Below are 14315 nucleotides of genomic sequence, written 5' to 3' on the forward strand. Positions count from 1 at the left end.
CTCGCAAAGCAAGCGACATACTGGGACCACCCCACGCTGCTTGAGCGATTCCCCCTAGAGACCTGACAGAGGTGGCATCACCATGCGCATGCGCTAAGCGCCAAGCGGCGGAAAGGCAGACGCGACGTAACTGGTTGTCGAACCGCACCTTCCTCAGCCACGCGCCGCCCAGCGGCCAACTGCCCTCTAAACTCGGGCACGGCATCTCAACTCCTATCCTTGACGCCGTCAGAAAGCGTCCAATAAACGAAGAGCAGGAAGAGGCGGGGCCACCTATGGGACCGCCCCAAACACCTACTTCTAACCAGTCGAGTCACAAGACTCGAGGAAGGGCGGAGTTAATCTGACGTAACCCAATCCAAGATTTGAGGGCGGTTACATATTACCTATCCCCGGAATTTAACTCCGCCCTTCGCTTTGACGTATTCTTACCAACCTATCAACTACTGAGCCCGTAGGGGGTGAGGGGAAGGGGGCGGGGAGTGGGAGGAGGCAGAGAGAGGAAGGAGGCGTAGGCTGAGGAGGAAGAGGGAGGAGGGGTAGGGAAGTCCTGGCGGAGAAGAGGCCCAAGACTCCAAAGGAGACAACGGGAGAGTGGGCTGGAGTTCCCTGGCTCCCCAACGGCCGTTCCGGATTTCCTAAGGCACAAATCAGACAGAGACGGAGGAAAGGAGGAAGAGACTTTTATGTCGGCGGACAGAGAAGCTCTACCCGTCACCGGTGCCTCACATCCGGGACTTTGGAGGGCTGGCCCCGCGGCCCCGCCCCCCCCCTCGCACCTTTCATGGCGACCGGAGGCGGAGGCTGGAGGAGCAGGGCCTGGAGGAGGCCCCTTTAAATCTCCTTAAAGGGGTGGCCACCGAACTCGGCAGACTCCAACGCCAGCCTTAAAGGGGAAACGTCGAACAGAAGCTGACAAATTGAGAATTGTGCTGTTGGAAGAATTGGGGCGAGTGGGATTTCCCACCCTTACCTCCTCCTACGCAAGAAGTCCTTTAAATTCAGCTTAAAGGGGAAGTGGCCGTTTGTGGAGGACTAGAAACAAACTCCTGATCCCTTAAAGGGAGGGCCTGCTGTGTGAAGGACCCTGGACTCCTTAAAGGGGTGGCCTCTTTTAGCCGGAGGACTTAAGACACTTTTAAAGGGGAGGTCTGCGCTTCGGGTCGAGCTTTCGGCCCCTTTTAAAGGGGCGGCCCTTCCTCTTCCTCGGGGAGACTTGCCTCGACCCCTGGCAGGGGGCGGCCACCGCAGTAGGCCAGCCGGACAGTGTTGGGTCGTCTTAAAGGGGCCGGGGGCTGGACAACTTAAGGCCTCACCTTAAAGGGACGGCCACTCGTTTCGCCTTCTCGGCCCAGTCGGCCCCACAGGGGGGGCCCTCGGGCTTGTCGCCCCGGGGGCGGCGCCGGCTCTCGGGGCCTTGGCCTTGGGGCAAGCTCGGGGCCAGCAGATCCTGCTTTAAAGGGGGAAGCCGTGGCCCTCTCGTCCCTGTGCAGCCGCCAGCGCCGCGCCTGCGACCCCGGGCCTGGCGACAGGCCGCTTCAAGCCCCGCCGCCTCCGGATGCGGCGCTGAGGGCCGTCACCATGGAGACGGCCGCGGCCCCGGGCCCGGGCTGGGCAGCTGAGGGGGAGCGGCGACGGAGGCGCTGCTCGCGACGAGACCGAGACCGAGAGCAGCGGCGCCGCCGAGGTCCAGGCGGCGACGCGCCCCGGGCCTTGTTAGCCGCCCCGCGCGGTTCTTCGTCCTCGTCGTCACCCCCGCCGCCCACCAGGCCCTGGTCGTCAGCTTCGTCTGGAGAACGACCCGGAGGCCCGAGACGGCGGCGGCCCCGTCCTAGGCCTCGGCCCCCGCGACCCCGAGCTCGAAAGCGGCCCGCCGGCTCGGGAAGCCGCGGGGAGGAGGAAGAGGAGGAGGAGGAGGGGGGCGCCGACGACGGGGAAGCCGAGGAGGAGCCTGAGGAGGAGGAAGAAGAGGAGGAGGACTTGATCGATGGCTTCGCCATCGCTAGCTTCGCCAGCCTCGAGGCCTTGCAGGTGGGGCCTTTTGGGGTTGGGGACCTTTGGGGGTTTCAGAGGGAAGAGAGAAGGGTACAGTGCCTAGAGTGGGTGGGGTTGAGGGGGGAATGCTGGCACCCCAAACCAGAGCAACCGGCTCCTCTGGCCAGGCTCTGCCCCACCCTGGGTGGGAGGAGGTAGAGCTAGTCTCCAGGGACCAACCAGGTTACTGGGCCTGAGAGGCACTTTGGCGGCCTGGTCACCCCTAGAGAAGTCGGGAGGTTTTCTTTTTCCATCTACTTCAGTCCCACCTCCTCCTCCACAGAAGGATGCATCTCTTCAGCCCCCAGAGCGACTGGAACATCGGCTGAAGCATTCTGGGAAACGGAAGAGGGGGGGCTCCAGTGGGGCCACTGGAGAGCCAGGGGACAGCTCTGATCGGGAGCCTGGCCGGCCCCCTGGGGATCGGGCCCGAAAATGGCCCAATAAGCGGAGAAGGAAAGAGGTGAGGTGTCCCAGATCCCCATCCTTTAACACTCTTTGGGTAGAGTGTCTTTAACATTGATTGGTTTTCTGTCAGCAGTGCATCCTAAACACTAACCTTAGACTCTAAGGGCAAAGAGGAAAGGGTACAGCAGATTTGAACCCCCAGCTTCCCCCTATCCAGGTCTGACCCAAGATTTGTCTACAGTCAGACTCACCTGCTTTTGTTTGGTTCTACATTGGTTTCAGATGCATTGATAATTTTAAGAGACAAATCAAAGGAACTTGTTTGAATCATAAATTACATGTGGACCCTTGAGGTGGTGGTAGGAAAGAAAAGCGTCGGCAATTAAATACCTAGAATTAAGCTTGAGGAAAGCTATACAAGGCCAGATCTGGAAGAGGTATGGAAGCGATGCTGCAGAAACCCACATGAGGAAACCACTCTTTCTGTCTGGGGGATGGGAGGAGGGTTGTGGTTAGGGAAAGCCCCCTAGGATGACTTAGTCAGGCCCTGAAGTAGTCAGAAGTTTGCTAAGAGGAGAAATGGAGAAAAGTTGTTTGGGGTCAACATGCATAAATGTAAGAACCTGGTGTATTTAGAAAATGACAGGAGAATGGGGATGGGCACTAGCCAGAGAAGCAGCTACAAAAAGAGGTTGAAAATAGATCATGAGAGACCTTGAGTGCCTTGCCGGGAGTTGAGACTTTATCCAGTTGCCTGGCCAGTCAGCTTCCCTTACCTCTGGACTCTGGTCTTTCTCAGGCCTTCTCCCGTCACTCTCTGGAAGCTGGATACATAGTAAGTGCTATCTACCTGTCCTGGCTCCTCCCCCCACCCTTTGGGCCTCATTTCTCTTCCCTGTCCTGACACCATTCTCTTTTCCTTCTCCCCAGTGTGATGCGGAAAGTGATCTGGATGAGAGGGTGAGTGGAGTTAGAACTTGCTGGGCAGGCAGAGTCCCCAGCTTGGAAGATGGACTGCAGCTTAAAGGCCTACATACAGCACACAGCCTCATCTTGAGTGGGGAACATGGGTTAGGTTGAGCCTGGATTGGTCTTTTGGGAGAAAAATGGGGGACTTGGGAGGGCAAGTGGCCAGCTAACCAGAGAAAGAAGGTCCATGTCTTGGTGAGCCATCCTTTCTAAACCTCTTGGAGCTACCACTGGTTCATGGACATTCAGAATGACTGGAACACAGGTGGTCTTTCCCACTGGCCATTAGTCACCTCTTACAATTTGAGTTTCATGGATGAGAGTCTGAGCCGAGATGTTTATCATGGCAGTAAGGACACTAAACCATTGTAAACAGTGTAGGAACTTCTCTTTTAGAGGTATTTTAGTTTACGATTAGAGTTGATTTGCTTGACGTGTAGTAACATGTCCTGGCAGGTAGTACTGTACACAACTGTGTAACTACTCCTAAAAGTAGTGAAATTTGCATTTCCTGATGTATGCCTTGTTTTCCTTCAGAAGTTGACTGGACAGGGACTGTGGTGCAGGGAGTTGTTGTCCATTTTAAGGGGATGGCCACTATCCATTTCTAGCAAACTATTGCCACATGAGAATGGGGACAAGAAAACCTGAGTCTGGGTTCTTAATGAGGAGTCTCCAGGTTTCAAAATCTTCTCAGTTAGTTAAAAGACTTTCGCTAATGGTAGTGGACCAAACAATCTATAAATCAGGTTGTCCTGGGGGCCAGCAGTAGTGATATCTGACATTTTTGCTTTGATTTCCTGTTTTTCTGACATTTCAGTACTGCCTTGATTCAGTTCTCCTTGCCTAGCAGATTCTCAGGCTCAGCAATTTACTTCTTTCTCCAAGCTTAGGCCCCCTAGTACCCACAATACAGTGGATCTCAGCTAAGCTGATGGAGTAAACTTGCTATTATCACCTGTTTCTGGCAGTCTCCAGAGGCTGTTGTCGTTTCCTAGGTGGAGGCCTGGACCACCTACAACTTAATTCTCTCCTTCTACTTCTTCCCTAGGTCTCCGATGATGACCTTGACCCATCCTTTACTGTCTCAACCAGCAAAGGTTGGTACAAGGGTGGGATGGAAGCAAGGGAGGGAGATCGGGTGAGCATGAGCCTCTACTAAGCATGTCTGCCATCCTGCCCTCACAGCCTCGGGCCCCCACGGAGCCTTCAATGGGAACTGTGAAGCAAAACTCTCCGTGGTCCCTAAAGTGTCGGGCCTGGAGCGGAGCCAGGAGCAGCCCCCAGGGCCCGACCCGCTGCTAGTGCCTTTCCCCCCAAAGGAACCACCGCCTCCACCAGCCCCTCGGCCTCCTGTCTCACCCCCAGCACCCTTGCCGGCCACCCCCAGTCTGCCACCCCCACCCCAACCCCAGCTGCAGCTTCGGGTCTCGCCCTTCGGCCTCCGCACTTCTCCCTATGGCAGCAGCCTGGACCTCAGCACTGGCAGGTGAGTAGTCCAAGGGTTTGCTGTGATCTTGGATAGGCATGGATATTTTGGCGCCAACCCTTGGCACTCTGTAACTGGGACATGGGATGATACCTGTGGGTGTGACTTGAAAAAGGATTCTGAGGCTGAAAAGTTTGAGACACTCGGTGAAGTAAATTTTAAAGAGATTACTGCAGGACTTATATGAGACCTTTATATATTTATGTGCAGGGTAATCCAGTTTGATCTGTTACCCATTTTTTTTTTTTTTTTTTTTAACTGGTAAGAACTTTTCATAAGGCATATCTGCTAGGAATAGTGTGTTCTTTGGAACATACTTTGGGAAATGCTGACATGATGATAAAGAGTGCTGGCTTTGGTGTCAGTCAGACCTGAATTGAAATTATTGCTCTGCCGCTTATTGGCTGTGTGATTTTTGACAAGTCATTTAACCCCTCTGAGCCTCAATTTCCTTTTTTTCTGGGAAATGAAATAATAATGGTACCTTCATCCTAAAGCTGTTGATTCTGAGTGAATGCAGTGTTTCCCAAAGTGTGTACACTCATAAGTGGGGATGTGGAATGATGACAGATCTTAACCTGAGTAAACTACGAAGTAGTCATTATAGCTGTTAATGTGCTTTAGCAAAATACCTCAAATCCTTGATTTCACATGGTATTGCTTAGGGTGAGGTTAAAACAGAAAGTTAAGCTATAGAAAGAAGTAAGTGGTGTAGTACAGATGGTTGCGTGGCTGTGGCAACACTTTGGGAAGGTGGTGTGAAATGTTTGGAGACTTGTATTAGCTTATAAAGCAGGTGCCAGCACTTGGCCTGCAGTAAGTGCTCACCAAAGGGTAAGAATTATTGACGTTCTTGTTATTGATGCTATAACTGTTGTTGTCATCATCATTATCATTGTTGTTATTATCGAGAAAACTAAGGCTCAGAGAGGGGCAGTGACTTGCTCAAGGTCACCCAGGGTGTTCATGGCAAGATGGGCCTAGAATTCAGGTCTCCTGAATCCCAGGACAGGCCAACATGGTGCTGCTTCCACTATGTTAGGGTGGGAACCCAGGTGGCCTGTTGTAATTAAGCGTCAAAATGAGTGATCTGTTTTGTGCTGTAGTTGAGTCAGAAAAGGGAAAGTCATATGGCTGGATATGGCAGTGGCAGCTCTGTGGAAGAAGAGACGTAGAGAAGGAGAAGATGGGGTTGTCGGGAGTGGGAGGCACCTCAGTCTGAGGATGGGTTCCCTGGGGGAGTTCCTGGGGGCCGGGTTCTGCCATCTTCTGTGTTGGAGAACCAGGGTCACGGTATCACCCAGGCTTCTGACCCCCTCCCGTCAGAGCTGGCACCTCCCAACCCCCTCACTCATCTCCCCACTTCTCTCCCCAGCTCTTCACGGCCGCCCCCCAAGGCCCCGGCCCCTCCCGTGGCTCAGCCTCCCCCCTCATCATCCTCTTCGTCCTCTTCCTCCTCATCTGCCTCCTCCTCGTCCGCGCAGCTCACCCACCGGCCCCCGACGCCCTCACTGCCCCTGCCTTTGTCCACCCACGGCTTTCCCCCCCATGGGCTGCGGGCCCCCCCACCACCCCACCACCCCTCCTTGTTCTCCCCTGGCCCCACCCTGCCCCCTCCCCCACCCCTGCTGCAGGTGCCAGGGCACCCTGGGGCCTCAGCCGCTAACGCCCTTTCTGGTGAGTTTGGGGTCCTGGCCGGGGGGTGGGGGGGCCATGGCCCCAAGCTCGGGCCCAGTTGGCTTTGGGGCATCTGGGCCTCAGCAGACAGCAGGGCTTGAGGAGGGACTGGCTCAAGGCCAGAGGGAAGGCCAGTCACTTGGGCCCAAGGAGGCTGACTTGGTGGCCACAGAAGTTAAAGCCTTCTACCCCTCCCCTCCCACAGAGCAGGACCTGATCGGCCAGGACCTGAACTCTCGCTACCTGAATGCCCAGGGTGGCCCTGAGGTGGTGGGGGCAGGGGGCTCGGCCCGGCCCCTGGCCTTCCAGTTCCACCAGCACAACCACCAGCACCAGCACACCCACCAGCACACCCACCAGCACTTCACCCCTTATCCCCCGGGCCTGCTGCCACCCCACGGCCCCCACATGGTGAGCTCCTCATTGGGCCAGTCGATGAAGCTCAGAGACCTGGCGGGAGGGTGCGGCTTCCAGGGGAAGGCCCTGGGTCCCTGGCTGGCAGCTTACTCTTCCCTTCTCTTCCCTAGTTTGAGAAATACCCAGGAAAGATGGAAGGCCTTTTCCGACATAATGTGAGTGTGTGTGTGTGTGTGTGTGTGTGTGTGGTGTGGGCATGAATGCATCACTACGTGTGGCCCTGACTGTTCAGGTCCAGTCTCCAGCCCCAAAAGCAAGAGTCTTGAACCTGGGAAATCTTCCTGGAGGGTTTAGGGTGGAGGCCAGAGGACTGATGGGCAGACCAGACCTGGGCTGCACCTCCACTCCCTGCTTGGACTAGTCCCCTTCTCTCCACAGCCGTACACGGCCTTCCCTCCCGCAGTGCCCGGGCTACCTCCGGGCCTCCCGCCGGCTGTCTCCTTTGGCTCCCTGCAGGGGGCCTTCCAGCCCAAGGTGAGCTCCCAATCTAGACACTGTTGCCACCTTCTGTCCTTTACAAACCTAGACTCCCTGGATCCACATACCTTTTTCCCACTTCCCAAAACCATGCCTAGACTCCTGTCCTCCCTTCTGGACCCAGGTTTTTGCACAGCCATGCTCCTTTGCTGTCCCATACCCTAGCTTGGTTCTAGACTCCTTGTATGCTTGGTGCCAGCTCTCCAGTCTGATCCCTCCACTCCCCTTTCCCAGAGCACGAACCCTGAGCTGCCACCACGACTGGGGCCAGTGCCGAGCGGGCTCCCCCAGAAGGGGACACAGGTGAGGGGGGCCAGGGCAGGTCCTGGGGGAGCTAGAACGTGTGTTAACGGGAGAGCAGGGTTGTCTTAAGAGTGAACCACTGGCTTTTTCTCTTTAATACATGATCGGGGTGTTCTTGGGTGTTTAAGGAAAGAGGATTTATATAAACACCAGGAATTCCCAGACATGAGGAATAGGAATTTCTTGAGATTGTCCTAGGAATAAGATAATTACCAGGACACTATTTTGTTCTTTCGTTTTGTTTTTTGTGGTGCTTGGGGATCAAGCCCAGGGCTTCACCCATGTATTGTACTGTTGAACTACACCCCAGCCCAAGGACAGTGGTTTTTGTAGGGGTTTTCAAATTTAAGTCACAGAACTTTTTAATTTTTTCCCAAATGACATCATACCAGGAAGCCCTGTCCATAAAACAGTTAAGATAAGCTTCCTCTTTGTGAAGTGGCTGGGGGAGCCAGAGCGGTCTCTTCCCCTTGGCATTTGTAGCAGGCTTAGACCCATGGCTCTGGGAACATTGTGAAAAGTATAGAATGTGTTTCTTAGAGGATAGATTAGTCCAGATGTTTATCAACTTCTTAAAGGGTGTCTTAATCTAAATAAATCTTAAACAGACCCCCATTACATAAAGCTGTTAATAGGATAGCTTATCTGATTGAGAAATCTGTCCTCCTGCTCAGGCCACCCCCTACGTGGCCTAAAAGGGCACCTCCCTGGGGCCAGGTTCAGAACTTGGTGCTGGAGAAGAGATGCCTGGAGTGGGAGAGATGGGAAAGGAGTTTTGACAAAGGCTGGAAAGGTTAGAGGCATAGAATCTCAGGGAAGTATCTGGGGGTGAGTGGGTACAATGGAGATGAGACACTCAGGTCAGTAAACAGGTCTGAATCGCCTCCAATCTCTCCTTTGCCATCCCCAGATCCCCGACCATTTCCGGCCACCTTTGAGGGTGAGTTTGGTGAAGACCTCAGGCTGCATGAGGCTGGGGGCTGGTGTGTCAGCTTGTTTGGCTGAGTGGGTGGGTCCTATTCGGGAAAGAGTGAGAAGCTTAAAACGTGGAGGCAGCCAGATAAGAAAGAGTAGAAAGTGAAGGTCTTCGAAGTTGCAGACCTGAGCTCAGATGTAACTGGCCATGGGACCTTGGGCAAGACAGTTTCTCTCTCTGAGCCTCAGTTTCCTAGGCTTTAAAATGAACCTAGTCATCCCTCAATTTTAGGGATGATGAGTGGGGATGTTGTGTGGCAAGGCTGGGCCCAGGACCAGGCTTGGAGTGGGTGATGAGTGAACATTCTTTCCTTCCCTTTGCCTTTGGTCATCCTGGGGCGGCAGAAACCAGGGAAGTGGTGTGCCATGCACGTACGCGTGGCTTACATGATCCTGAGACACCAGGAAAAGATGAAGGTACTGGGGCTGGAGGGCTGGGGAGTGGATCTGAGAGTCAGGGGTGGCCTGAGCTATGGGCATCTACTTTCAACAAAGTACAGCAGAATCTTGACCAGAAACATTCTCTCCTATCCTGTCACTACTGAGCAATTAGCACCTGTGTTCTCTGGCTAAATACAAGGATGGTCAGAGAAGGTTCTGAGAGAGGCAGGGGCTAACACCCAAGTCCCCTCTTAGTGCCAGCCAGCCCTTGGAGGGGAGATAAGGGTGGGAGAGCAAGAAGCAGGGACTTAAGAGACACAGAAAAAAAGCACAAAGTGGCTCCTCACTCACTGCCCCTTTCCCGGTGTCCCACACAGGGTGAATCCCACAAGCTTGACTTTCGGAACGACCTCCTGCCCTGCCTTCCGGGTCCCTATGGGGCCCTGCCCCCTGGGCAGGAGCTCTCCCACCCGGCCTCCCTCTTCACTGCGACTGGTGAGTCTGGCCAGCCCTCTCATGGCCTGAAGTTTCCCAACTATAGCTGAGGCCCACTTTGCACCCACTTAGCCTCATCAGAGTCTCCCACCTCTCTGCCCAGGTGCCGTCCACGCTGCAGCCAACCCTTTCACGGCAGCTCCCGGGGCCCACGGACCCTTCCTGAGCCCCAGCACCCACATTGGTAAGAGCCAAGGGCATGTTGGGCAACCCAGGCCTTGTCTCCGACTTCCAAGTGTTCTTGAGCTGGGGATGGAAATTAGACTCGAGGCAGTTAGAATGGGGTAGACCTGGTTCCATTTGCTTTGTGATCTTGGGCAAGTTTCTCTACTACCCGCTCTAAACTGTGATTTTCTTATCTGTGGAAGGGGTAGGAAAGGCCAGGGTGATTCTCAGTTTCTGCCAGCTCAGACCCCTATCTCTAAAGTAACCAGTGGTAGGTGGTAGCGTGCCACCTGGGAGAGGAGGGTGGAGGAGGGAGGCTGTGTAGGCCTAGAGGAGAGCATGACCCTGACTCCTAAGGAACTTGGAGGCTTTGTGGGAGAGATTACCTGGGTGTGGGGGAACAAGAAGGCTTTGAGCCTGTTGGCATAGAGGCATTCCTGGCTGGGGAAACTGTGAGGTTCCCATGGGAGGATAGGCTAGTTGTTCTGATGGCTGTGTGATAGGCATGAAATTAGGGTCAGGCTGGGAACGGCTCTGCATGTCAGGTGGGGAGAAGTCTGCAGGGGAATAGCTTGCTGCTGAGGTGAGATCTGCTAAGGTGGTGTAAGGGAAAGGGAGAAGGGTTTGACCTCTGGTGTCAGAGAGACCCCAGGTTGATGGTTTCACTCACAACTAGATGACCATTGGCAAGTCATTTCACCTCTCTGAGCCTGTTTAAGAATCATCTTAAAAGTGAGAATGATCCAAACTGCCTCATGGGGCTTGTTGTAAGGCTAAGTGACATGATTCATGTCAAAGTTCAGTGCTTTGCCTGGACCATGGAAATACTCAGCACATGGTGGCTAAAACAAGCAACTTAAGGGCTCTGGCCAGCTTGCTGACCTGCCTCTTCCCTGCCAGTTCTTCACACCTGCTCAGAGTTGGCTACCCCATGCTCTGACCATCCCCCTTTTCTCCCACAGATCCTTTTGGGCGTCCCACAAGCTTCGCCTCCTTGGCTGCCCTCTCCAACGGGGCCTTTGGAGGCCTGGGCAGCCCCACATTCAGTGAGTGCTGGGTAGGGTGGGTGGGGTGGATGGGGCTGCATCACTGAGGTTGCATGCCCAGGCAGGGCCTGAGGGGATGCCTGCATGGGGCCTCCCCTGTTGGCCCATGTCACTTTCTATCTACTTCACCCTCTGCCCAGACTCCGGCGCCGTCTTTGCCCAGAAAGAAAGCCCAGGGGCCCCACCAGCCTTCGCTTCCCCCCCAGACCCATGGGGCCGCCTACACCGCAGTCCTCTGGCCTTTCCTGCCTGGGTCCGGCCCCCTGAGGCCGCGCGGACACCAGGCTCAGACAAGGAGCGGCCTGTGGAGCGGAGGGAGTCCTCTATCACCAAGGAGGAGAAGGACAGGTCTGCCTCCCCAGCCCCACTGCTGCTCCCCCCCCCCCCCCCAGTCTCTTGGCCTCTGTGGATACCTTCATTCTCTTTCTCTACGCCTGCCCCCCACCAGGGACCTCCCCTTCTCTCGGCCCCAGCTCCGCGTTTCTCCTGCTACTCCCAAGGCCCGGGCTGGTGAGGAAGGGGCCCGGCCAGCCAAGGAATCTGTGCGGGTAAAGGAAGAGCGGAAGGAAGAGGCTGCTGCCGCTGCAGCCGCTGCCGCCGCCGCCGCCGCCGCCGCTGCTGCTGCCGCTGCAGCCACTGGGCCACAGGGCCTTCACCTGCTGTTCGAGAGGCCCCGGCCACCCCCTTTTCTGGGCCCCAGTCCACCAGAGCGCTGTGCGAGCTTCCTGGAGTCAACCTGGTTGGCAGGGCCCCCACGCCTTGCTAGGCCACCCCGCTTCTATGAGGCGGGTGAGGAGCTGACTGGACCAGGGGCGGTGGCTGCTGCCCGCCTCTATGGTCTAGAGCCTGCTCATCCCCTGCTATATAGCCGCTTGGCACCACCACCACCACCTGCTGCGGCTCCGGGAACCCCTCACCTTCTCAGCAAAACTCCACCAGGAGCCCTTTTGGGGGCACCACCTCCGCTCGTGCCCGCCCCCCGGCCCAGTTCCCCACCTAGAGCCCCTGGCCCAGCCCGGGCTGACAGGTGAGGGGGGGAGGGGCTGGGGCAAAGCTCTATCCCCCGACCCTTTCCTTTTGAAAAGGTCCTAGGGCTGAGGTTTTAAGCCAGGGCTGGAGGGCAATGGTCGTGACCTCATGGCCATTTCTGAGGTCATGGACCTGGGAGCAGAATCCCCAACCCCCATGAGGTTAAGTATCATGGAGTGTGGGGTCACTGGGAGTGTAGAGGTCACAAGCCTCTAGAGCAAGGTATGTGTGTACATGAGTTTGGGGGTCATTTCAGAGGTCATGGCTCAGACCTCCTGAGGTGCACCATTGCCCCCTTTAAGGGCCTCTAGGCCCTTGACCTGCCTCCCCAAGGGCTCATAAGCCAGAGGCCAAAGTGCCCCCCCTCCCCTTCACCTACCACCCAAGTCCTCATGCCCTTCTAGGGCTGGGAGAGGAGGGGCCAAAGGAAAGGGGGTTCCATGTACATATTACCCCTTCCCGCATAGCCCCCCAGACCTTTTGTACATTTTTACAGGGGTACCCCTCCCAACAGTCCCCTTCCTGGTTAATTAAATCCTCAGACTGGTGCTGTGTTCCTAGCCTCTGGCCTCTCTGTGGGGGAAGGGGGATTTGTAGGGGAGAGCCGGGAGGGGACAGGCAGGAACCCAGGGCTTGTCCCTGGGAATGTGGGGTCTAGCAGGAGGTGGACCAACAGGGGAATGGACCTAGGGACCTAGGCTGGAGGGAAGGATAAAATCCTTCCTGCTTGGCTGACAGCCCAGGTTCCCCCCAACTTGTTCCTGTTAACTCTGTGCCCCCAGCTCCAAAAGGCTCAACCTCTAAGCCCAGACTCCACCTCTTAATGGCTCAGTCCCTCTCTTTCCCAGTTTCCAAGTGCCCCCAGGACTCCTGGGCCCTGCTCCACAGAACCCTGTTCTCCAGAACCCTGCCCCAGGCTGGAGGGGGGGCAGAGAAGGTCACCATGTACCACACACCAAAGAAGGGGGTTGGCCCAGGGGTGGGCGACACAGGCAGCTTCTTCAGCAGCCTCATGGCAGCAGCCCCAGCCTTCCCAAAGCAGAGGCGCCTCCAGGCTGGGGCCCGACCTAAGGCAGGGCTCACTTTAACAAAACCATAACGTTGACTTTTTCCCCAGGTGGGGCTTATTCTGTAACATGACTTGCGGATATTTATATAAAAATGAGTGTTACAATGAGGCCCCCTGACTCCTCTTTCAGTCTGTATGGGTTGCTTGGTGGGGGTTGGACATGTTCTTGCTGTAAGGGAGGGATGAGATCAATACTGGCCATCTCCTGACAGATACCCCCCCACCTGGGGGAGTTGTTCAGGTTCTGGATGGGTGGGTGGGTTAGTGTTGGACAATGAAGTTTTTGCATTACTTTTCTACAACCTAGGAATTCACTTAAGATTGAAACTATACAGAGACATTGAACAAAGGATCAAGTTTCCTCTTTACCTGATGCCAGCCTTTCTCAAATCCACTCCTTCCCCATGGTAGCCACGGTTAATCATTTCTTGTCTATTTCTCAGGTTCCTGTGTACCTGCATATGTATCTATGTGCATAGTAATGTTAGTGTCTTAAGATCTATAATTTTTACAAAACTGTTGGTTTTTGGTAAGCAGTACACGGTCACTGTAAAGCAGTTCAAACACAAACACATAGAGAAAGTGTCCTATCACCCCCACCTGTCAGAGATGACCACTGTTAATTATCAAGGTTAACATTCTAGGCATTTTTTTAATTATATGCTTACAGTATTTTAGAAAATGGGACTGATCCATGAAACATACTATTGGGCAACTTCTATTTTGCATTTGGCATTAGTCTATTAAGTAGTTCTTAGCTCAGTTTAGTAGATACTTGTTATCTAGACTGGCTCTTCAAGCCCCTAGAATTAAATGGGTAGGCTTGTTCCAAGTATACCATTTCCTTAGTGAAGATGTATCCATTATTCTCTACCACCACCACCAAAATTACCCAAGATTTCCCCTACAGAATTCAGAAACAGGTGACCAGAAGGTGGGGTATGGCTTGTAAGCAGGTTTTTACATGAAAGTCTTTGTTTTCAGCTTCTGAAAAATCTGAAAATCTATTGACAGGGGAATGGATCTGCTTTCTCTTGGTGGTTCTTTGAGATGGAGTGTGATCTCTCCAGATTGCCACTGTCCACTCTTGTCTTGGAGCAGACCACCATCACTATCCAGGCTATCTCCTGACCCCATAGCCATTTGAGTGTGGAACTCTAAATGAAATCTTTTCTTCCCCTGTATGTCAAACCTCACCTAGGTATCGCTCCCACATGCCTTGGATAACTCAAACTGGGTCATATCCTACATTTGATGTCTCCCTACCCATTCTGTTTCCGTCTCTTGTCACCAGCACCCAAGTGAGAAATCTTCATCTTCCCTCATTTAAGCATCTAAACTGTCTTTTATTCTTTGTACCATTACTGACTCAGTCCATTGT

General features: G+C 54.4%; 1 protein-coding gene across 4 annotated transcripts; it reads left to right on the forward strand.

Annotated features, from left to right (window-relative positions):
• Positions 1-483: 483 nt before the first annotated feature.
• FBRS (fibrosin) lies at positions 484-12420 on the forward strand. Of its 4 annotated transcripts, none has more exons than XM_081299294.1 (18): positions 485-2031; positions 2318-2497; positions 3242-3277; positions 3373-3402; positions 4463-4511; positions 4600-4900; positions 6276-6577; positions 6783-6988; positions 7105-7149; positions 7373-7468; positions 7706-7774; positions 8685-8714; positions 9095-9166; positions 9508-9625; positions 9729-9809; positions 10753-10836; positions 10977-11184; positions 11285-12420. In XM_081299294.1, exons 1-18 carry the CDS (start codon positions 1582-1584, stop codon positions 11865-11867), a joined length of 2940 nt encoding a protein of 979 aa, XP_081155420.1. In that variant the 5' UTR covers positions 485-1581; the 3' UTR covers positions 11868-12420. The 4 variants fall into 4 exon arrangements, with proteins under 4 accessions (XP_081155423.1, XP_081155420.1, XP_081155422.1 ...); XM_081299296.1 differs by having other exon boundaries at positions 11043-11184; XM_081299295.1 differs by having other exon boundaries at positions 2321-2497.
• The last annotated feature ends 1895 nt before the right edge of the window (positions 12421-14315 follow it).

The sequence above is a fragment of the Spermophilus citellus genome (assembly GCF_964194105.1).
Source record: "Spermophilus citellus genome assembly, chromosome: 6".
NCBI lineage: Eukaryota > Metazoa > Chordata > Mammalia > Rodentia > Sciuridae > Spermophilus > Spermophilus citellus.

Coding starts and splice junctions, on each gene's coding strand:
- FBRS (XM_081299294.1), top strand. CDS start 1,582: ATGGAGACGGCCGCGGCCCCGGGCCCGGGCTGGGCAGCTGAGGGGGAG. Junction 7,469..7,705: donor AGGGGGCCTTCCAGCCCAAG/GTGAGCTCCCAA, acceptor CCCCTTTCCCAG/AGCACGAACCCTGAGCTGCC. Junction 8,715..9,094: donor ATTTCCGGCCACCTTTGAGG/GTGAGTTTGGTG, acceptor CTGGGGCGGCAG/AAACCAGGGAAGTGGTGTGC.